Raw genomic sequence first — 24,421 nt, forward strand, 5'->3', positions numbered from 1 at the left:
CCCGCGCGGACCGAAAAAGAAGCTCCAAAATGAAGCTTCTTTTTCAGTCGCGTTTGTGACGTAGCGAGGCGCCAGGGGTGCACTCGCTACGTCATAAAGGCTGCGACACATACGGACGCTCAGCGTCCGATACGTAAAGATGGCGGCGCCCATGTGGAAGGGGCGCCGCCATCTTGTACGTATAGGATACGTACTAGGGTTAGGGGGTGCGGAAGCACCGCCCCTTCCTAACCCTAGTACGTATCCTATACGTACTAAATGGCGGTATGTATCCCGCCCCAGTCTCTGTTTTAAAACTTCCAAAGAAGAAGCCTTCATCACACTCAGAGGCAGCATATTCTACTGTCAAACTGCTCTCACTGAATCATAGAGTGGGAAGAGACCACAAGGACCACCCAGTCCAACCCCCTGCCATGCAGGAGCTCACAGTGAAAGCACCTCTGACAGATGGCCATCCAGCTTCTGTTTAAAAACCTCCAAAGAAGGAGACTCCACCATATTCTGAGGCAGCATATTCTACTGTTGAACAGCTCTCACTGTTAGGAAGTTCTTCCTAATGTTGAAGTGGAATCTCTTTTCCTGTAGCTTGCATCCATTGCTCTGTATCCTAATCTCTGGAGCAGCAGAAAACAAGTTTGCTCCATCCTCAGTATGACACTTTTTCAAATATTTAACCATGGCTATGCTGTGACTTTTTAACTTTCCTTTCTCCAGACTAAACATACCTAGCCCTCAGGGCATGGACCAAAGATGTTTGAATTCATCTGGGCCATTTCCCCATTTTCCATTTCCAAATCTTCGCTCTGATGAAAGCTCTTTAGACATCTATCCTGGTTTTTTTTTTGTTTTGTTTTGTTTTTAGTAATCTCCTATTTTTCCTCTTCAGTGGAATTGTTTGAAATTATGTCTTCAATAATACACTTTTTAAGAAACTCCCATCTCTTTTCCTTTAGTATTCCTGACCACAGGAAAGCACCCAGACTTTCCCTAAGTTTACTGAAATCAGCTTTCTCAAACTATAGGATGTGTGTCTGACTACACTTGGCTTCTCCTTTCTGCTGTATAACAAATTCCAGAAGAACATGGTCACTCCCAGCTAAGGATCCCAACCCATTAACAAGGTTATCACTATTGGTTAGAATCAGATCTAAAATAGCTAATCCTCTTGTTATCTCTTCCACCCTCTGGACAACAACATTGTCTGCAAGGCAAGTGAGGAATTTGTTGGACCTTTTTATTCTTGGCAGAGTTTGACTTCCAATAAATATCAGTAAATATTTGTTTGTTAATCTGTTCCAGGAAGGCATCATCCAAGTCCTTAGTGTGGTCAAGACTGTATATTGGTTGTGTACTGTACTGCTTGGGATATTGTTATATGATTATATGGTAACAATATAGAAATTTGTAAAATTAAGGCAGTTATTTACTTATTCCTACAGTTGCATTGTGTTTTGTACTTGATGTTACTTTAAGTGTACAAATAAATCTTATTTGAACTGTTTTATGTTTTATACCTCAAAATAGTCAGAACTGTTCGAGGTGGTGGTTCATTAGCTAAAATTCCATTTTAACATTATGCATTCATGTTCTCTTCCAGCTTGGATCCTCATCCTCTGTGCCTTTCTCATCTATATTCTCACAGCTGTTCATGACCGTTGTTGTTCCACTCATAATTGGACAGGTATGTTGTTAAAATATATATCCTATATTTCAGCATGTTGTAGGTGGACTGCAAAATAAGGGAATCTGTCTCCTAGGAAAAGGCCTCTGAATAGTGAAGTTTAATAACAGGGAGATGACACCATTCTGCTCCCCAAAGCCACATTATTTTAGTTGAGGCTGAGCAACTGTCCCTCACTCTCCACAAACCTATGCTATTACATATCAAAATCAGAGTTGTGAACATAAATTAAAGAAGGAAATGATATTCCAGATACAAGGCTGGAAAAAGAGAGTTTGCTTTAAATAAACTGGAAACATCAGAAAGGTGAGTTGTTTCTGCCTCAAAAAATAGAAATTAAAAAACATTTAAGTCTAGGCTAATTAAAATATATATATTCAAAATATGACTGTTATAAATTCCCCATTTGATGTTCAAAATCCTGTGAGTTGGATCCAAATAGCCCATTCAATCTCTTCTCCACGGCTGGTCTTCCAAAAATGGTACACAGAGTTATTCTTACTGAACATGACTAATAATGTAAAAAATGTAAAATTGAATAGAATCATTCTATATATGGTTACGTGTGCAAGAATATTGTTTGCACAATATTGGAAAATACTGGATAACCCAACTATCGAAGAATGGCTGATTAGAATTTATGAAGCCAGAAGTATGGATATATTATCTGCTTTACTAAAGGGAAAATCTAAAGAAAGTTTTGAAAAAGAATGGAGTGTTCTAAAAACATCTGAGGAAAAGGGTAAAATATACAATTGAATAATAGTTACGGTTGATATTAAACTGTGGAATTTGTATATCACCATGAGAATGTATTATTAATATAGGTTGTATATATGGAGTAAATAAGTAATTTACAACATGCGGTAAATATCAAAATGTAAAGGAAGTATAACTAGAAGGACAGTGATGTCAATGATCTTATGTAAATATATGTGTGTATATGTGTGTATGTCAAATGTCGATATGTATTTCTAATGTTTAGTGGAGGTATATGTTGTTTTAGGGTTTCTATTTTTTTTCTTCTCTCTTTATTCTTCATAGATTGTTATACTTTATTCTAAATAAAATATTTTTTAAAAAATGGTACACAGAAGGTTGGACAAACCTGCTGTCAATGGGGTAGACTTTGATGCTGGGTGTGGAAGGTGTTTCCACTTGATTTGAGCCATAGTCATCCCACCAGACAAATTTTGTTCTATTCCTTCTTTAGAAAGACACAGGAAAGTCCCTTTGGGAAGAATCACCTTAGTTCTTTTCCATATTTGGTGAAGACATATAAAGTCCTAAATGGCTTGAGACCTTAATGCTTGAATGAACTCCTCATCCTGTATATATATCTGTCTGAGCACTGAGATCTGATGAGGAGCCCTTTCTCTGTGTCCCACCATTGAGAACAATTTAGTATATGGAGACTGAGGAAAAGATCTTCCTTTCCATAACATCTCAGCTCTTAAATACCTCCCCTCTGAAATCCCAGATGCTGCCAACTCTAGCCTCATTTGTGTGCAAAGTTAAAAATTAAGATTTTGGCCCAAGTTTTCAGGACCCAACGTGTTTCTGACATAATGAATTGTGTGATTTTTCTTCTGTTTCACTTTATGCTGTTTAATTGCTTTAGCATCATAAAATCATAGAGTTGGAAGAGACTGCAAGGGCCAGTCCAACCTCCTGCCATGCAGGAACTCTCAGTCAAAGCATCCCCGACATATGGCCATCCAGCCTCTGCTTAAAGACCTCCAAGGAGGGAGACTCCACTACACTCCAAGGGAGTGTGTTCCACTGTCGAACAGCCCTTACTTTAAATAGTTGGATTGTTTTAAGTTGTTTTTATTATCAGTGCCTCATCCTGAGATTTTCAGATACAGGGAGGGATAGAAATATTTTAATTAATAAATAATTCCCCAGGCAGCCAGGTATCATTCCTTGCCTTCTTGTGCTGTGTTGGGATTTCCATTTTCCATTACAGATTGAGTATCCCTTATTTCAGGTATTTCAAGCCAGAAGCATTTTGGTGTTTTGCATTTTGTTTGTTTATTTTTTAATTTTGGAATATACAAGTTCTGTAGCATAGTATATACCTGCACTATATTTGCAAGCTGGAGAGAGATGTGAGGGTGGAGAGAAACAAAGCGTTTATGAAATGCGGGAGGTGTAGATTCATGCCATTCCACAGTTCTTCAGTATCTTTTGCTGCCAGCTTCTGCCTTCAAGGTAGTGACTGAAGCACTCCTGTTTGTTCATCTCTTTCCAGCCTCACATTTTGTTCATTTACTACTTGTGTTATGTATGAGAGGGTGCTGCAGCCACCACCTTGAACGCAGAAGCTGGAGGCTGGCGAGAAAAAGTTTTGGCTTTAGGAGTTTAAGGATTTCCAAATTGGGGATTGCTCAACTTACATTGTTGTGTTGCAAGACATCAGAGTGATTCAAGTCTAGTTAAAGTGTAAGTAATTCATATCTGTTCATGGAGTAATGAAAGTGGGGATGTACATTTAGATCTGGATACCCATACAGAGTCTGCTTTGGCTAGATAAGTATACACAGTTTGTTTAAAGCAGTTATGGCAAACCTTTTAGGGACCAAGTGCCGAAACTCAAAGGCATTCCTGCACTGGGTGTTACATGATGCTGGGAGGAGGAACCTCTAGGGGGGACGAGACTTCCCCGGAGGCAGGTGAAGACCCAGGAGGGCAGGGGGAAGAGGAGGCACAGGTGCGCACGTGTTCCCCCTCTTCTCTGCCCTCCCGGGCCTTTAGGTATCTCCTGAGAGACAGGTAAAGGCACAGGAGGGTGGGAGAAGAAGAAGAACAGGCGTGCACCTGTTACTACTCTTCCTCTGTTGTCCTGTCTCTCCGTGTACCCTGAAAAATGGCTTCACGTGCAAGAGAGGGCACCCATGTCATAAGTTCAGCACCATGGGTTTAAGGGATGGCCAATGGTCAAATGCTGAATTAGACTGTTGTTCCATCTAGCCCAAGTCTATCTAACTTTGACTGGTAGATGTCCTCCAGGTTTTCAGACAGGAGTCTTTCACAACCATATCTCAAGATGCCAGTTCAAAAACCTGCAATGGTTATGCTTTGTGCCTGAAGTATAGTTCCTGCTCCTTTGTTAAGTCTCAGACTTGCCATCTTGGCAAACAGTTTTTATGCCCTTTCTGGTTTGGGAAACAATTTTTATAGGGAGTGAAAAATATTTGAAATATCCTTCCTGTTTTGGCTCAGCACTAGATAAATTACAGTATGGAAACTCTTTAAAAATATTCACGTAGGGGAGGCTTTGCTATGGATTTGTTTTAATCTTTTATATTATTTCAATGTAAGATAGATCTAGGTTACACTGTGCTTGTTGATGATTGCTGATAGCATCTATTCATGAGCCAACAGAGAGATGTTGGGATAATTTTTTACATTTTGTATCCTAGGTGGCAAAATATTTTTTGCACAGTACAAAACACTGGTTTCACCCATCTCTAGGCCACTTTGCCCTATTTTAAAAAATATATTGTAAGCCTGGGCAAAGAATGTGGTCTTGTTTTGTTCTCTTTTAACAGGGAAATGACAGGTAGCAGAAAAATGAACAGCATGGCAAGATTTCCCTTCCCTTTTCTGCTGTCCTTCTTACTTCTCTAGACTTAAGTGCTTGTGACAGACTTTTATTTTATGTTTTATTTTAAAGAGTGATTTATGATTAAAAGTTAATGAAATAGAATTTTCACAGTGCTTTTATTATATTCTACTGGTTTGAACATATTTCAAAGCAGCACACCAAAACCCACTGTTCTCTATGAATAAATAATAAAAGCCATGTCTGTACATTATCATTCATGCATTCTCTAGTTGTCCACTGGTAATTTGTTTGCCATCCTGAAGTGGGTGCTTCATATTAAACGGTCCTTAACTAAAACTCAAATTAGTTATTACAGTAATTTAAAATATAAATATATAGGCAGAGAAACAAAGTTAAGCTGTACGGATTAGAGTGGAAGGGACCCACCATCCAGCCCTAAGTTCATCGAGCCATTCTGTTCAGATACAAAATTTCTACAAGAGGCCTGTGGAAGTCAATTTTACAAATGTACTATTGAAAATTTACACTCATCTGTTAGCCCCCAAGCTTTAAAGCAGGAAGCATATAATACATGGAAGAGCTAATTTTATAATAGTGAAATATTGTTTAATGGATACCATGGAAGCTAGAAGTCCTGGCTGTGGTTCTGTGAGTTTCTATGGGTACTGCGTTAAAGTTCCCAAAATCAATCATCATTACACCTTTAGGGCTTAGCGAAAGTCTCACAGCCCTGATAAGTATTTCTCATAATTCCCCGATATATATTTCCTGTCCTGACCTTGACAAAATTTTCAGGGAAGGTGGTAGTGCAGGTCATCCCAGTATTTGCAGCACCATAGAAAGCTCCAGATAATTATGCTGCTTCATATCTAAAACAAAACTGAAACTTTGATTGCTTCAAGTTTGGATCCCCCTTCTGAGGTTGTGCTCCTTCTTTGAGGAGTGCAAGGACTTAAAGCAAGGGTGTAGAAACTCAGACCCTGGGGTTGGCCCCTAGGATTTCCCAGAGTTTGGGAATTGGTCCTCTGGGGATTACAGAGCCAGTATTTGTCATTGCAGCACAACCACCATTTGTCAAATACTAATGTTTACAAAGAAGACTCAGTAAAGTCAGTTACGAATTCCACTTTTTCAGAACTGCAGTGGGCCCTTGTTATATGCTGGGGTTTGGTTCCAAGATCCCCCGTGGATAACAAAATCCGTGGATGCTCAAGTCCTATTAAATATAATGACATAGCAAAAATGGTGTCCCTTATAAAAAATGGAAAATCAAGGTCTGCTATTTGAAATTTATACTTTTTAAAAACATTTTCAAACCATGGATGCTTGAATCCGTGTATAAAAAATCTGTGTATAAGAAGGGCCGACTGTATTACTTGATTTTCCAGTCTCGAGGAATAAGTACTTGAAGGAAGATTTAAGTACATCCAATAACAGAATTAAAGATGGGATCATGCACACACTTACATGGGAGTAATACCATTTAACTCAGTACAGTTACTTCTGAATATAGATACATAGGATTACCAGAATTTTAAACTCTATTTGAGCTTTCAGTCTTAATGCAGTTAGAATTATGTGAAGGTAAGAGCAGATGTCTTCATGGCCCTACCCCACTATTTTCCACAGGAATGAGGAGAGCCAGCTACAAAGCCAGGGGCAAATTATCCTTTGAGGGCTTCCGCTCCTAGAATCAGCTCTAACCCAGAATCATCCATTCCTGCTGGCTGGGAGATTCTGTAGTCCAAAGAAGTTCTATTGTAAGCTTCCCCCATGATTTAGAACCCTGATTGTGTAATATTCTAATCAACATGATGAATATATACAGTTACATTTTGCTCCCAGCTTGAGACCTTCTCCAATAAGAGCTTTATCGCATTAGAAAAGAAAGCCAAAAATGGAGTGGGAGAATAGCATCTTTTTTCTCTTCTCTGTCATAGCACTTCCACTCTCTTCCCAAGGAAGATGGTTGTAAAAGAGTGTCTTTTGTCACGTTGGAGAATTCCATTAAACAAAAGGCACACATTTAGAACCATCTCCCTCAGGAAGGAGAACAAAAGTGCTATGTTAGCATACAAAGAGGCACAGACAAAGCTGCTACTCTCCCACTCTGTTTCAACTTTCTTTTCTCATGTGATGAAGCTTTATGTCAGAAGAGGTTTGATAGGCACATGGCTGAATAGGTGGGGCCAAAAAGCATAGCACTTTCTCCACAGCATATGTATTTCTAATTCAGTTATTCATAACCTTTGATTCTCAGCCTACAGAACCTCTGAACATAGACTGTGCTGGCTAAAATTTGTTTAAGTCAAAATCTAAACATCTGGAGAAGTAAAGGTTGAGAACCACTGAATTCTCATACTGAGCTATACTTTGTCACAAAGAAAGACACAGCCAATCTTCAGAAATGTTTTTGACTCAGAAATATTTATAACTTTAATCCATATAAAAGTGGTCCTGCTTATTGCTCAACTTCAGCTGAATTTCAGGAAGAAGTAGTAATCTTCTGGGAGACCAATACTGCTGGAAAGCTGTTTAGAAAAATTGAGATGACAGATTAACAGCATTCTTGCCATAGTTCACTCTTATCTGACACTTGACTTTATCTACAGACAGATGAATTCTTGATAGGAAGGTAAACAAAGAAAAATATAATGTAGTGCACTCTAAAACTGTCATGAAAGATTTTCTTTGTGGTATTGTATTATGGTGTTTTTAATGTTAAGGGAACTGAAGTTTTAAAATTGTCCTCAAATTATTTAGTGATTTCAATGAAGGACAAAAGCATTGGATACCTCTCAGTCAAAGCTAAGTAAATAAGGACATACTGGTTTGTGTCACATTTATTCATAGTGTGAGGTATAATTGATAAAAACACATAAATATAATGTATACTATTTCAAATTATAATAAGTATATATGTAGTAATTTGAGCATAGGACTAGGACTCTGACGAGTCACATTCTCTCAGCTTCCAAAAATCCTGTGAGACGCTTACGGTCTCCATAAACCAGAAAGGACTTGAAGGCACACAGCAACAACAATGTATAAAGACTATGACTGAAATAAACAGTAAGCTTAGAGACAGAGAATAAATCAAAAAACTCAAGAACTTCTGCTGTTTCAAGGATATAGATTTATACATCCATCTTTTGGAAAGTGACATGTAGCATCAGAATATTAACTTTCAACAAAGGAATTCAAATGTAAAACCTTGTCTTTGTTTTAGCACCTTCTTCCCTTCCCTTCCTTTCAAAGGAAAGAGCACAACAACCATAGCTAGGTCTTTGGAATTTTCAGTTGGAGAATATTAAGTAGCCTGAAGTGAGTTTTAAAAAATAGTAGCAAAGGTGGTAGCAATAATAGTAGCAGTAGTTGAAAAGCCAGATCTTTGCAAGGCCTAGAATCCAGCAAGCTTAAAAAACCTATCTTACCAGTGAATCCTGTGTGACATCCATGGACCTTTATCTACAGAGTCAGCATTTGATTTGCAGCATGACCCCAGGTGTTTTATGAAGGAATTTTGAGATTTCCCCTCTGAAATATTGTAGGCTGAATTTACTCTACCTCTTCAACATGTTGGCTTCTTACTGGAACCAATTAATATATACTTGATATTATATTGTATTCTACAATACTACTCAATAGGTATTCAGCAGAGCACAAGTAAAGTCTCTACATCTGGGTTTGCAAATGAACCTGGTGTTGGGGTGGGGCATAAGAGGTGGAAAAGACATATACCAGTGTTCTCTTGTACATGTTTTAACAGGTATGTAGTTGAGAATAGATAAAGTATATAATATAGTACAGTTTCTTTATTTAGTGGGTCTAATGGGTCTACCTGTAATGTCAGACTCTGTGTGTGTTGCTTATCTTACTACTGATAGCACCAGTGCAGTTATCTGTACTGATGTAGTTTTAATAAAAAGTAAACAGTATTGCAAGCATCCCAGTGAAACAAGTTTACAATACAGTTGAGACAGCTCTAGATAGAGAAGATTGCACGGTCTGGCTGTATGTTGAGTATGTGTGTCTGTTGTCTTCTTATTTCAGGAAAAGTCAGTTCAGAAGGGGATACAGTCGCCCCTCCTAACTCGTGGATCTGAGATCCACAACCTCGAAAATCCGCAGAGGGGCGACCTCTGCTATTTGCAATGGGGCGCGCGCACGGGGTGCTTCCCATTCAAGCCTATCGGTCTTGAATATGCGCAACCCTCTGTTTTCACTGGGGGTGTCCAGAACAGATCCCCTGCGAAAACGGAGGGCCAACTGTATATGAAACAGAAGTATCCCCCCACTTCCATTTCTGTTCTCTACAATATCCTCTCCTGAACTATTTTCCCCCTCAAATACAAGGCTCATCATGGTTCAATTATGTGTGTTTGCATGTAATGTGAAGTTAAGCTCTCAGGTAGAAACAGGTAGACAGAATGTCTTTTTTCAATCAACTTGTTGGAAAGGTGGCATATAAATAATGCATATACATCAATAATACATAAATGCAGCAATCTTAACACTCTCTTGCTCAGTGGCCTCAGATGCCTTTTTACATTGACCATATACAGTACCTCACCTTTACTTGTTGCAAGGGTTTGTGACAAAGGTATAACCATTCTCAGAATACAAAGAGTATATGGTGGGCAAAGCAAATGGGAAGAAGAGGAGCTGTTTCCAAAATGAGAAAGGAAGAGTTTGTCTTCTTTCTTGTCTCTTTTGCCTGCAAGAGAAATTTGAGGTGACAACAGTTTGCTTTTCTTACTTCGAGTGAGATTCAGTGCCCCTCCACAAAAGAGACCCAAGAGTTCTTCCTTTTGGAGAACGCTTATTGCAGATAGTTGTGGTGTCTCTAGTTCGATCTCATCTGTGCCCTATGAAGTAGTCTAAACCTTCATCTTCAGTTTCCCTGTGAAGATAATAACACTGACCTACTTTACTAGGCTTTTTTTTTTTAAGAATAGAAAAGAATGTACATGGAGATGTATACTGAATGTTTATGTTTATAATCAATCATTCATAGTCCCCCATCTCTGAGAGGATTCTACCTTTATTTATTTATTATTTTAATTTGTGAAGTCGAAGGCTTTCATGGCCGGCATCCATAGTTTTTTGTGGGTTTTTTGAGCTATGTGGCCATGTTCTAGAAGAGTTTATTCCTGATGTTTCTCCAGCAACTGTGGCTGGCATCTTCAGAGAATGTTGACATTGAAGATATATATCCAGCTCTCTTCTAAAACTAGATGTGCAGTGAAAGACTGAAACAACTTTATAAGCAAACACAATTAAAATATTCAGAAAAACAACTCCTACATTTAAGGATCAAAGGCCTTATGAAAGAGTATTCTTGGATGGAACTAGGCTGTCTTCCTTTGCAGGGATTACTACAGCTAGGGGCCACTACAGAGAAAGTCTTGTTTTAAACTTTCATCATATTCTGTGTATTCTTGGCATGATGGGACATGTGAGAGAATGTTGAGAGGGAGAAAAAAACATGACTTGCTGGAAAATGAGAGATGTACTCTGGTGTTGTTGTGCTGGGACATGCAACAGGGCATCAGCTGAAAGTCTCATATTTTAGGCAGGTTCATATGAGAGGGATGGTCTCCTGCTGATTAAGGCTTTGTATATTGAAACCAGCCTTGAATTCAGCTCAGAAGCAGATTGGAAACCAGTGCAATTAGTACAAACTAGTCATATGTGGTCTCCAAAATGGGCACCTGACAACAGTCTGACTGATGCTTTTTGTGTTAGCTGTAGCTTCTCCCCACTTTTTAAGGGCAGGCCCTGTGGAGGGCATTATGGCAATTTTGATAAGGGAGATAATTAAGACATGAGCCGCTTTGGTCACATTTGAGCTCCCTATGAAGGGATGCAGACAGTACCTCAACCAAAGCCAAGCAAAGGCACTCCTGGCCTTAGGAGCCACCTGGAGCCCTTTCACACTACACAGTTACAGTGCTGTGATTCCACTTTAAGTGCCATAGCTCCAGCCTATGGAATTCTGGAATTTGCAGTTTGGGGAAGCTTAGAATTCTCAGTTGAAGATGTCGTGTGCCTCACCAAATTACAATCCTGGGATTCATAGGATGCAGTCATGGCAGTTAATGAGGTCATAATGCTATAGTTGTATAGTGTAAATGTGCCCCTGGCTTTCCTGATGCAAAGTTGGAACCAGGAGCTCCTCCCCAGCTGCCTTCAGTTAGTTTAACACATACATATTTACTTATTTAGTTTAAAATTTTCCCATTTTTGACCAAAGAGGGCATCTCAACAATTTAAGATGTCCTCTGAAAATAATTGTCAACAAACATGAATTTATGGTAAAGTGAAAAGACTTTTGACATTACTCCCCCCCCCCAACAACAGCATCAGTAGCAAAAAAAATTTTTTTTTAAAAAAATGGGTTTTTCACAATCTTTTGGAAATTCGCATTTAAAAAATGAGCAAAATATGGGAAAACTTACTGACACACGACAGGAAAAATATTTTTGCAATGATGTTTTGACTGTGTGTCTAAAAATGAAACAAGCAAAGATTTACATTTCTAGTTATTTTTAGAGATGTAAAATATCCAGCCATTTTGATGCCATGGGGGAAATGGGGAGGGGGGGATTTATAGTTTGTTTTTCAAGAAAAGGTTAAACCAATTGAGGGGGAATGGGGGCGGAATGCTATATTAACCTTTACAGATTAAGAGTCATTTTGTTATTTTAGGAACATAAAGTACATTGGTTGACATCTTGTTCAGTATTTAGATGATAAACTGAACTTTATTTTTTTAACTTTTGGGATTCATGTTTATGGTCATTAAAAGGATCTACTGTTTAAGCCAGACATCACCCCAACTGAAGCATTTTGGGGCATTGCAGATTAGGGTGCTGGAAGATGATGATTGCAGCATGTTGAGACAAGCAGCTGCAGCAGGACTCTGAGGAATCTCACCAGCTGCCCATCTAAACAGACACCACAACCAAGAGAGCACGGCAGTCATAATTTCCCAGCAGCCCAATCTGCAGCACCATGGAAGTAGATTCTTTTGCATTTGCCAACGTAGCTGCGGATGATGTTGGTCAGTATGTTTAAGTTAGTTTGGCATAAATTTATAATGTTTGGCATATTAAAAAGTACATTTTATTCAGAAAATTGCAAATTGAAATAGTGTTTACATCTGTTTTCTATTAAATTGCAGTTATAATGTTCTCAGCTGTAAAGAACCACTGAACTTTGTGGATCTTCTTTGGTTTTGCCAGTGTATGATAAGCATGGAAAAACCCAATAAACATAAACACTCAATATTAATAAACAACAAAAAAAATGTTTCCTCTAATCCTCCATAGTGTCAAGCAGTCATGAGTCATTCATTCCCATAAAAAGAGCTGAGAAAGGGAAACCAAAACCAAGAATTGCAGTAATGCCAGAAATTTTGCATAGTCTTACCTAAAAGTCTGCATACTGCAAACCTTTTAGAAATGGCGTGGAAGGAATAAATATAAGAACACTTTGTGCTAAATATTATCATTCTAAAAGAAAATATCCTGTAAGCCATTTTTCACTTGGGGAAAGCAGTTTTCCCCCCTCTCCCTCTGAATGTTTACAGTTTCTTCCCCAAAAGATGTCTTCATGTCTTTAGTTATTTCACTGTTGAAATAGTTGTACCTGGAGTTGAGTGACGAAGAGGTGGTGGATTCAAATAAACTCTTTATTTTCCTCTGAAGCCTTAGAGGAATGGAATTGGAAATATTCTAAGTTTGAAAAACGTAGGTATAAAAATGCCATATTCTACCCAAGTCACCACTTTTTCTAGCAATAACGACATCCACAAATAGTATTTTACAGCTGATCTCTAGCCATGGAAATGTTATATAGTTAATTCTATTCAGAGCAACTTTATACACCTATGAAGTCGGCTGCATCAATACATTGATTTGGACTAAATCACTGCAAAAAAGCTGCCAGCCCTGGCAGATACTACTTGTAAATCTCATAAAGTTGCTTTAATTTTGTTCTTTGGCAGCTAATGTAAGATGATTTAATTTGAGTGTCTCATGGCAATAATTTATCATTAATAGTATAGTTATTGTGAGGTAACATGACATCTCTAGCACCCTCAGATTAGTATCTAGCATGAAATTGCAGTGTTACTTCTGAAACACCACAGTTATACAGACTGTTTGGGTATCTCTTGAGAAGTCTTGTAACGTCATGATTGAAAAATTAATGCAAATCGTGGCTTGTATCATTTCTTTCCAGTTAAATATGCTCTTCTAAATTTAAAAATGTTAGAAAATAATCAGCTGTTCAAGTAGAGTTGTTTAAAACAGGCCTTTCTGCTCATAAAGCTTTTCAAGCATTTTCTTTCTTTTTTTTTTTTAAAGAGAGCATTAAATATCAAAAGTTAAAACTCAGAATGTTGGAAACCAATTTCTTTTAAAAATCAGTCAGCTTTGAAGCCCTAGAAGGTTTGGTGGTGAATAAAACTTTCAATCACAAATACAAACCTTCTACTACAGAGGGCCTAATTTATCATACTTACCAGCAAGTTTCATGACAGTGGTGCCACCAATGAAAAGGCCAAGGTTATAGCAAAAGATAACTTCATGGCTGACAGAGATGGCATCTTAAAACAGCATCACCAGATACATTTAAACGTGGACAGAGGCTGCATCTGTACCACAGAAATAATCTAGTTAGATACCACTTTAACTGCCATTGCTCAATGATGTGGAATTCTGGGAACCATAGTTTTGTGAGACTTTTAGCATTCTGTTAGAGAACTTAGGTACCACAACAAAGTACAGTTACTAGCATTGAGCCATGGCAGTTAAGTGATGACAAACTGGATTATTTCTGCAGCCTGGGAAACATACTGGGCTAAGTATGATCTCTAGGGCTTGAAAGATGAAACCAAAACTTTGAATTTAGCCCAGAAACTATCTGGTAGCCAATGTAGATTACAGAAGGTGGTCTGATACATGCTTTATGATTACCTCAATTTAAGAGTTAGGCCACATCATTCCAGATGAAATGTATATAAAGAGTTGTAAAGGGCAACATAATGTGCCTTGCAGTAGTCCAGCTGTGACCACACGCATAAGACAGCAACCAGGTCACTTGCTTCCTGAAAAGGATATAAAGTGGTTCTGGCCTTGCATCACCTCAATGTCTAAGAACAATACCAAATGCAGAAGTGCACCTAAGCTGTACGTCTGCTCCTCTAGGGTTAATGTGATCACATCAAGAAGGTTAAAATAAGTAGTCGTCCCCTGCACCTGCATTTTTTAAATTGACTTTCTTACCATTCATTGCTGATTTCAAATTATCAGTCAGAGAAGATTGTGCAACACCTGATGCAAAGAGAAGCAGAAATAAAACTGAATATTAGCAGCACCGCACTGCAAACCCTTGAGTGACTTTACACACAAGCTATATGCAGGCATTCAGATTCAAGTATTCTAACACATGAAGAGCAACCCATAAACTTCCTCCTTTCATCACATGGAGAACAAGTTTCTGAGAAGGGAAGACTCCTTTTTCTATCAATGCTATTGACACAAAATGAAATATTGAGTCTCCACATGTAGAATGTGAGACATAGCTCTAAAGGGGACTAAGGTAGTTTGCTTTCTCCCCATGTGAATTTATTCAGACACTGGATACCTTAATAGGTCTGTAGTTTTATGTAGATATTAAACAACACAAGAGGTAAGATGAACCGTTTCTATGGGGAATAATTCTTCTAAAATCATCTCCTGGGAACCATCCTGAACAGAACTCAGAAAAATTCTTGTTTTGGACTATATCTCTGGTCATGATTGTAGCTGTTTCAAGCTAAGGTCTTAGTATTCCTAAGCCATTTAAGCAGGAGAGAAACATACTGTTATTGATGGGATTATGATGGTCCGTTAGCTGTCACAAGAATTAGTGCTCTATTTAGGGAAGTATTCTGGGAATTAGCCTAAACTATGTTTCTTTCACACCAAAAATAATAGTAAAAATGGATTAAAAACTAACTCCAATTTCAGATTCCTGAATCTGAAAATATGCATCAAATATTGTAGACTTGCTCAACTTCTTGTGATATTTCTAGTATTCCAGAAGCAAGCAAGTGGCATTTGTCTTTGGATTTACAAAAACTCTAGATCTTGAGACTGAATTATTTAAGCTCCCACAACACATGCACTTTTGCTTTTCAAGCATGAGTTATAATTTAATTAAAAACTTCTGGTGCATCGCTAGCTATTTAAATATTTAAATGTTCCATGGATCACTTTCGATTATCTGCTCACATGAAATTCCTGAAGATGTCAGATTTTTAAGATTCCCAAAGTTACACTTGGAATTGTCTGTTGATGCAAAGGGGACTGTGATAATTACATACATCCATTAGTATCAGCAGAGGAGATAAACTTTGGGGAGGCTTAATGGGCATGTCTCAGTGACAGCTAGCAAAGAACATTTGGCATGATTAAGGACAGATTTGAATGTACTTGAAAATATACTCTCATTATGGACACCCAGTGGAAGTTGCACTACAAATGTTAAATTCCCCAGAAGAAGAGTTATGTGGCAGGGAAGCTTTGAAATCCACTGTGGCCGTCATCCAAATTATTCTCTTCTCTTTATGTCTTTCCGCTGTCAGATTCATTTTGTGATGCCTAACTTGGCTCTGTGTGTGTGTTGAAAAGAGGCAACCTGTTGATTTCTTTTTTTTCCTCCTTGTGTTTCAGATTGTCCGAAGATACATCAAGGAATGGCTCGAGAGAAAGAAGCCTCCATTTGGTGCTATCAGCAGCTGTGTGCTCCTGATGATAATCTATACAACTTTCTGTGATACATTCTCCAATCCAAATATTGACCTGGATAAATTTAGCCTGATTATAATAGTTTTCATAAGTAAGTACACCTTGGACATTGTTATTCCTTTAAACTTCTGGGGCATGATTCAAAAGAGCTGTCTATTCCTGTTCCAGGGGTCAGATCCCATAATAACTTGACATGTCTGTCCTGAGCTTTTGTCTTGTGTCTAGTCTTACATGTAATTAATTATGGCTCAGTGCCAGTGTTGTGCAGTTTGTACAGCTGGATGCATTTTTAAAATGTGGAAAAATTAACACTTGCTTTTATTTTTTAACACAGGCACTGAGCCTTAATATAGCAATAATGTCTCTGTAGAATGGGATTCAGTTAATATGTATGTTTAGAAACAATGTACTTCTTGATAAAGAAGCATGCTTGTGCTCATTAACAATATTTGCAATATTTACACAACAGAAAACTACTGAGACTTCTGTAAACTAAAAAGTAAAAAAAGAAGAAAACAAATGAGTTTAGTAATCGCTAAACTTAGTTGTTTACTTCAGCCACTTAATAGCAAAAGTCCTTTTAAGTGACATACAAATTAAAAACAAATGGGATTTGGAAAAGATTAGTCATGGTAAGACTGGGCAGGTTTTCAGTGGTGGAGGTTCACACTGGACTTCCTCAATCCACTGGAGCTGTACCAACACTCAAATTCAATACTTGCTGCAATAGCCAATGAAAGTCAATGCCAATTACAGCAGGCTCTCTATGGTACAGGAAGATGCTGGAATGTCCCACAGCCCTCATTTTGCCCCGACTTAAACTTGGTCAACTCATGGTTCCCTAAAATAAAAATTTGATAAGCCTAAAGTCCATGCATTGGAACACATAATCTAATTTTATAAGTTGTCTGGCTCCTTTGAAATCTCATACTGCAATTCCACATTATATGATAGAGTATATCATATGCTCTAATTTACTTAACATTTTCCTTCTCTTTTTTTAACCTTTATAATTTGCAGTGGCAATTTTTGTTTCATTTTTGCTCCATCTCAGCTATGAGGACTGTAGTAACATAAAAGCACCTTTCTTAAAAGAATCAGCTTTATTCAGGTAGAGAAAAACAATACTTTCCCAGATCCTACAACTCATAAAAGTCCATTCCGTCCAAAAAAGTCCAATTTATGTTATCTGATGTTTCATGCACTCAGTCATTTATGCAGAATGTAAAGGATTTCCAGTTACAGCATTACTTTTCCTACTCTGAGATCAGTACTTGTATATGAGGATATGACAGTATTTAATGCTATGGGCACATGAATAGGAGAACTTACCTATATTAGTTGCCTGATCTTTATATTCACAAACGAAATTGAATGAATGAATGAATAAATAAATAAATGGCAGGTGAACATTTGTCTCTCTCTTAAAATACACATCCATGTTTCCCAGAGGAAAAAAAATCATATATTTTATAATGTTTTAAGATTTTTTTTTCTATGAGAAAGATGGATGTGTGTTTTAAATTTCACATTTGAATAGGTCTTTTCATGTTACAACATTCACATTTCTCAAACTGATTTACTTTTCAGTATTTTCCATTCAGCTGGGATTCATGCTGTTAACATTCTTCTTTTCTACAAGGTATGTAACAATAGGAAAAGTTCTCTATATGACAAAATAGAATAGTTAGCTGCAAAACAGGGTGGGGAGGAATTCACCCTTCTTGTGCACCCCATACTTTAGAGTTCGAATAGAGTTATTTCAGACACAAACCAAAATATATATAAACAATAAAACCAGTAGTATCTTTACATCTCACTTATATCTAGAAAGTAAAATTTACTTGGTAAATACACATAAAGCAGCAACTAAAATATATCAGCAGTAATATTACTCACTAAGATGATTCAGCACTTGACTCCTTATATATTATAATAGTTGCACAACCTTGACGACATTTAAAGTAATCTGGCATTCCCTATCCTCTATTTTGAGTAATAATAATCTACAGGAATGTACTGCATAATGGGAATGACTGTAGAAATGGCAATATAACACAGTAGGCTCTTGTTATCTGCTGGGGTTTGGTTCCAGGACCAACCCACCCCACCCTGTTAGGTTAAACAGGAGAAGGAGGTGTTGCAACCTATTTAAAAGTTAGGTTCCTATACCTGGAGGCTTCCAGAGCAACAATTTGCCCATTTTGCTTGGCCAGAAAAAGATTGGTCTGGGGATTCTGGAACTTTCGAAAGCCACACAAACTTCCTTGAGGGTACATGCATCCCTGTATCACACTTTGCCTAGCTCTGGGATGTAGGTAAAAGATGAACGGATGAACAGAGAGAGAATGGATTAATATCTGACCTTCCAAGCTACCCACCCACCCACCCCCCACAAAATGGCAAAGACCAATAACAGTAAAGTGAATAAAACAAACAACTTTAAATACAAACTTAAGTAACTTAAAAACAAACCAGTATGTATAACGCTAAAAGGCAGCATGAATCAAAAGATATTGTCTTTCTGCCACCATATAAACAAGGAGCCAGCCTAACTTCACTTGGTAGGGAAGCAGCTGCTGAAAAAATCCTTGCAGAAGGCATAGGGAGCTTCTTGCTTTTTCATTCATCTGTTGTGTTTCATCAAGCTATTTTAACAGGAGCATAGTTTTTTTTGTTAATTCAAATATTGTGTGTATGAAAAGGGGGTGAGTGGAAATTTACACACTTTGAACACTTCATTGTGTTGTGAATTTTGTTTTCTTTGAAAATCTGCTATGAGAGGATTTCAGCTATATGCAGGGCATACATGTACTTTATGAGTTTGTGGAATAACATCATAGTTTATTTTACTTTACTTTGTTTACTTTAGACTAGGTGTAATGATGCAGGCAGTTATTCCTGTGTTTGTAGAGACTGGAAGAAGTGTTACCAATGTCAGTTAGCCCAGTATCATTTGGCATCTCAGACACCTAGACCATCATACACTGTGCTCACACTACCATTGGAAACTTTGTCCATCATTGCCAGGGCCACTGTCAATTATTTGCTACTGCTATTACCAGCAACATACAGTGGTTCCTTGCCTTATGTGGGGGATCCGTTCTGTCCCCCCACTGCAAAAGGCAAATAGCACGTATGTTTAAGTCCCGTTGAAAATAATTGGGCTCATGCATGCGTCGCAGGTGCCATTCCCATTTCTGTTGAGCGGCTTTCAGCATAAGCTGAAATGTGTATAGCATGCCCATGTGTATGATGCGGGCATGCTGTACTTTCCCCAACATGGGAAAGGCAAAGCCACTGATTTTATAAGGTGGTGCCCAGTCATCATGGAAAGACTCTAGGTAGCACTGCTTTTGGATGGGTGGGAATGGACCTCTTAGTTGACTCCACTCTGTGTTTGGAAAAGTACAATCTTAAACCCCTGAAAATGTAATGCTCAATATTGCACATTGCATTCTTAGAAAGGAATATCTATAAGATGGCAGGAACTCACTGTGGAACAGAGCCAAGCACTGGTTGAACTCCCTCTCTTCCAAACGTATTGTCTTTCCTTACCCTGTAAGCTTCTCTGGGGAAGATGGTGAGTGGATGGAGAACAGCAGGAAGTAGCAGCACAAGTTGGTGACCTCAGTAGGAGCAGTATAGCCAAGGGCTTTTAGTGCTAGTGTAGGTTGATGTGAGGGCAACCCAGCAACAGTGACACCATCCTGAGAACCCACTAAAGTCAGATACTGGCCCTGACACCACCCATTCCCATTTCCCTCATGTAATCTCAGCACTGTCACAGTGTATGATTAAGGAATTTGATGGTGTGGCCAAGCTGATTTGACCTGGCAGCAGATCACTGCTCAGTATAAGGCAGCAGTGCAGCAGTCCAAAACACAATATTTTCATGAGACTAAAAATAAATTTGGCCAGTGTTATAAATTTTACACTAATGCCATGTATATAATTTGATTTTAAGAATGTTTTTTCAAAGCTTGTAAACCAGCTTTAATGTGGAGACTTACATTTTTAGAAGCATTTAGGGCTGAATAAACTTGTGTTCCACAAGAAATTGTTTGGAATTTCAGTTTTCCAACTCAGAAGGTATGCATGGAAGACTTTACAACAACTGAGAAACAGTTTTATTTAAAGCAAATAGGCAGATAGATAGATAGATAGATAGATAGATAGATAGATAGATAGATAGACAGACAGACAGCAAAAGGTTTTGAATGAACAATTTTGTTGTAGAAGCTGATCAAAGTGATTACACATATACTTAATGTGGTACATAAAATGCTATGTTTGATCAGTGAGGAGGCATGTAGTAGAAGAGACATTTAAAAGTTCTTTACATCTTTTCTAGGAAGAATTCTGGTTTCACAGCAGCAGACACTGTGGCTATTGTTTTCTGTTCTACACACAAATCTCTAACCTTGGGTAAGTTGAGTTTAATTTTCCAGTCTGATCACACTGTTCCTCATAGTTACTTGTTTATGAGAGTGGTTTTCTGTTTCTTTCCTCTTACCAGTTCAGCAATACTGCACAAAGTAGTAGAAGAGTGTAGCATTAATATTACTACAGTCATGAGAACATTTTTGCAATGGGCAAGTAAATGTTTTTTTAAGAGGAAGACAACACAGTCTGCTCCTTTGGGAATTTAGTAACTCTATTGCAGTGCCATTAATCTGTTCCTTCTTTAGAGAAAGTGATTTGATATTTTTCTTTGTTTTTGATGTTCTGTTTCTCTAATCTAATATTGATAAAGTTTGTGGTTCATTTCAGATTATGTTCTGAGTTATTACAACACAGTCAAACAGCAAAATTATTATAGCTCAAAACTGTAACATACAAAGCATTTGCAACATAAAGAAACAAATCAATAAAGACAGCAGTGTTTTATCAAATATCAGGACATTTATCCCAAGAAGTCTTTGGACCATGTGTTTGTTCATTGCAGCCTACTATTCAAATATCATTTACTTAACTACTCAGTCAGAATTCACTTATAGTAATACACTTATCCCTCCACATTCGCTGGGGCTAGGGGCACAGGACCCCCGTGAATGTGGAAAAACTGCAAATAACAAAACACATGAGAGACCATCTCTCTAGGAATCTCTAGGTTGATGCCAGGATTCCAAAGTTGACTCAGCCTTCCTTTCATAGGTTGGTAAAAAGAGTACCCATCTTGTTGGGGGCAATGGGCTTATAGATTGTAAACCACTTAGAGAGTACTGAGTTCACTATTAAGTGGTATAGAAATGTAAATACTATAGCTATTTCACAGCTGAAAGGGTGGAGCTGTGGTTGCATCCAGGTTCCATGTTAGTCAGGTGGTGGATTTGGCCAAGATTTTCAATTGCTTTGATGGAACTGTCCAAAGTTCTGAACCTATACAAAGGACAGCTCCTTTAAAGTTTGACCTAAAAACTAGCATGGATTCGCTGCCCTGCTGACAAACCTCCACTGAGATAGATATGATGAGAAGTGAAGTGCCCATAATGCTGCCAGGAGCTTCCAGAAGAATGGATCTGAATCTTTTAAGGAGACAGAGATGCCTAGACAGATTGATGTAGTAGACACCTTTGCTCTTCTCTGAAAACTTGCCTTTCAAGACTCAGGAACTGTCCAGGTCCTTCACAAGTCAGCAGACAGTCTGGTACAGCAGTCCAAAGGAGTAATCAGAAAGACTAGTCAGAGTCCAAGCAGAATTCAAAGCAACAGGCAATCAGTCCTGGAACCAGGCAACAGCTAGGCTTCTCCCGAGGAAGATGGATGGTTGTCGACCATACTTTCCTGGTGTCTCTCTGTAGGGGTAGGCACTCATAAGTCTGGCTCATCATCTGAAAGTAGAGGTTGTGGTGAACTCTTGTGGCTCATGGGAGCTGTGGTGGTTGCAGGTTCACCTCCCAGGGCTGCTGGAGTTGCTGCAGCCCTGGCATACTCCCTGGGCTCTTAGTTTCTTCATCCAAACCCTAAAACTCAGAGGAGAGGCTGGGCACGACACCTTGTATCCAGCCATTTGAAGTGTGGGCCAACCCTCCTGACAGGCTTTCTTTCTTGCAATTTTCAGACAGGACCTGGAAAATTAACTTGTCTAAATGAATTTATAATGTTTAATAGAACCAGCATGATGTAGTGTATAGATGGTTAGGCTAGGACTCTGAGAGACCAAGGTTTGAATCCCTGCTCAGCCTTGGAAACTGGGTGACCTTGAGTAAAACATAGTCTAAGAGGGAGGCAATGGCAAATCTCCTCTGAATAAATCTTGCCAAGAAAATCCTTTACTAGGTGTCACATCATAAGACAACATTATATTAAAGGTACATAACTAATAATTTATTTTAGTTTTAAGAATGTCACATTGAGTGTTTATGGAGTTATATGCTGTGTATTCAGCATTTTTGTTGGTCATTTGGATTGTTGTATAGTGCTTTGAATACCACCAATATTGTAGCAATGTAGGAACAGAAATACGTAAGTCTTACTAGACATTGTGAAAGAAACCTTTGAACACATGAAGGTTTTGTACCAACTAAAGAGACAGCTGTCTCTTGAGTTTTACCTCATTGGCAGTATCACTTGATGCTGTCATCTCACTGGCTGGAATGATCTGCTATTGAAACAGGTTAAGCAACAGAAGGTGGTATTCCGGCCCTTTCCTGTAGGGACTATTGTAGGCAGTGGGCTTCTCACTAAGTGTGTGGCTATCCATTATTTGATTGCTTATATTTTGAAGAAAAGTAGAAGGATTAGGAGTGGAGAGCATGAGTGAGCGAAAGAAAAAGAAGTAAAAGTAGGCCCCATGGTTGCATGATCAGTTTTAACATGGATCTGAAGAGCTTGAAGACCACTGTATATTGCAAGTCACCAAAATCCTTGACTGGATCAAGTTCTACTGCACATTGGAGAATGAACACAGAGATTTCCAGGTGCTAAAGCCAAGACGTTTTTAGGTTGCTCGTGAAGGCAAGTCTAGTTCATCTGCTTTCCAGAGACATAGCTTTTGGTGCGAATTTGTTTGTATCCTCTGAGGTTTTAGGAAGTGTTCATATTAATATTAAATCCCATTGTGAAGGGAGGCACTGGAGAAGCCTCATTAGAGTCAGCCAGTTTCAGCTCAGAAAATGCTTTGCAGGGGTTCTGTGAGGAAAAAAGATACAAAACTGAGGCTTATCTCTGAAGGCATATAGGAAAAAGGCTGCAGAGAGATGAGAGAAAGTGGAATACAAATAGAAAAAAAGCTAAAATAGAGATAGGATAGTTAGCCAGGGGAAGGAACTGAATAAAGTTTTTGGGAGATGTGAATGATTAAATAGTTCAAGGGTTAATGTGTTTCTTCTTTTTTTATGACCATACCTGGCTGTTGATGTTCAGTTTTGATAGTCACACTACAGCAAACTCACAAAACAACATATACTGGTCCATATTGGTCCATATCCAATCCAGGGAGGGATCTTGAGGGGGAAGGGGGCAAAATGAGTGACAGGGGACCAAAGGTTTGGTACTATAAGGCCAGCCTTGGGGATCTGTCACACCCATCAATCGATAGAAACTTTATAAAATATGGATATAACAACCTCAATTTGCATATTAATTTTGGTCAAAAGAATTTTAAGAACTATATCATGAATAATCAAAGCACATTAAACGTTTTTGATACCATCAACAAACTAGAGAAATTCTGAGATATTTATATACACACTACCCGTTTTCTTACTCCAGTCCAATTAGTTGTTTCCTCTTCCTCACCTTCCACAAATAAAAATACCCTGTTATACCCTGTAAAGTGAAGCAGAGGACTGCAATTCAAAAATTTATATATATATATATATATATATATATATATATATATATATATATATATATAAAAATGAATGACATTTTTGGATTAGGGTCTCTGGCACCATTGGAATGTTTTGTCTAAAGCCAGAAGTATTCATGAAAATTTTGTGCATTAGCTATAAGCTGCTACCAAATCTTTCTCCCTATGAAACCAGTGTGATTTTTGCTGTTGACTTCATAGAGAATGACAAGTTGTCTGTTGTGTTATTCTGCCATAATTTACCTGAGCAGGTTTTAGGAGATGCAAGCAAGATCCCATTTAACACTTGTGTGTTTGAATATTTAAGGGCATCAGTGAACTTCAGGGCCTTCTTTTAAGTCCGCCGTGACAATGTTTTTATCTGCCTTCAAAACTCCAGCACCACTAAGCAAACAAGAGCACTTAGGGGCCTCCTGCAACAAAAGCTGTTTCACTTGGAGCTTAAACTGATTTTCCACATTCTGGCATGTGAAGCCTCCACAGGGTGCCTTGCGTCCATTCCCTGGGGAGTGTAGCACAGCACCAGCAGAGGAGGAGGAAAGATGACAGCTTTG

General features: G+C 38.3%; 1 protein-coding gene across 1 annotated transcript in view; it reads left to right on the forward strand.

The window, feature by feature from the left end:
• Positions 1–24,421, forward strand: part of SLC10A7 (solute carrier family 10 member 7) — a 182,072-nt gene that overhangs the window by 130,496 nt on the left and 27,155 nt on the right. The window contains exons 7-10 of the mRNA XM_089525724.1: positions 1,598–1,681; positions 15,977–16,142; positions 17,642–17,693; positions 20,406–20,479. Coding sequence (XP_089381850.1) covers positions 1,598–1,681; positions 15,977–16,142; positions 17,642–17,693; positions 20,406–20,479 — 376 coding nt within the window. The remainder of the gene's footprint in view (positions 1–1,597; positions 1,682–15,976; positions 16,143–17,641; positions 17,694–20,405; positions 20,480–24,421) is intronic.

This window comes from Sceloporus occidentalis, unplaced genomic scaffold, assembly GCF_023333645.1.
Source record: "Sceloporus occidentalis isolate IW3139 unplaced genomic scaffold, rSceOcc1.0.p SCAF_5, whole genome shotgun sequence".
Lineage (NCBI taxonomy): Eukaryota > Metazoa > Chordata > Lepidosauria > Squamata > Phrynosomatidae > Sceloporus > Sceloporus occidentalis.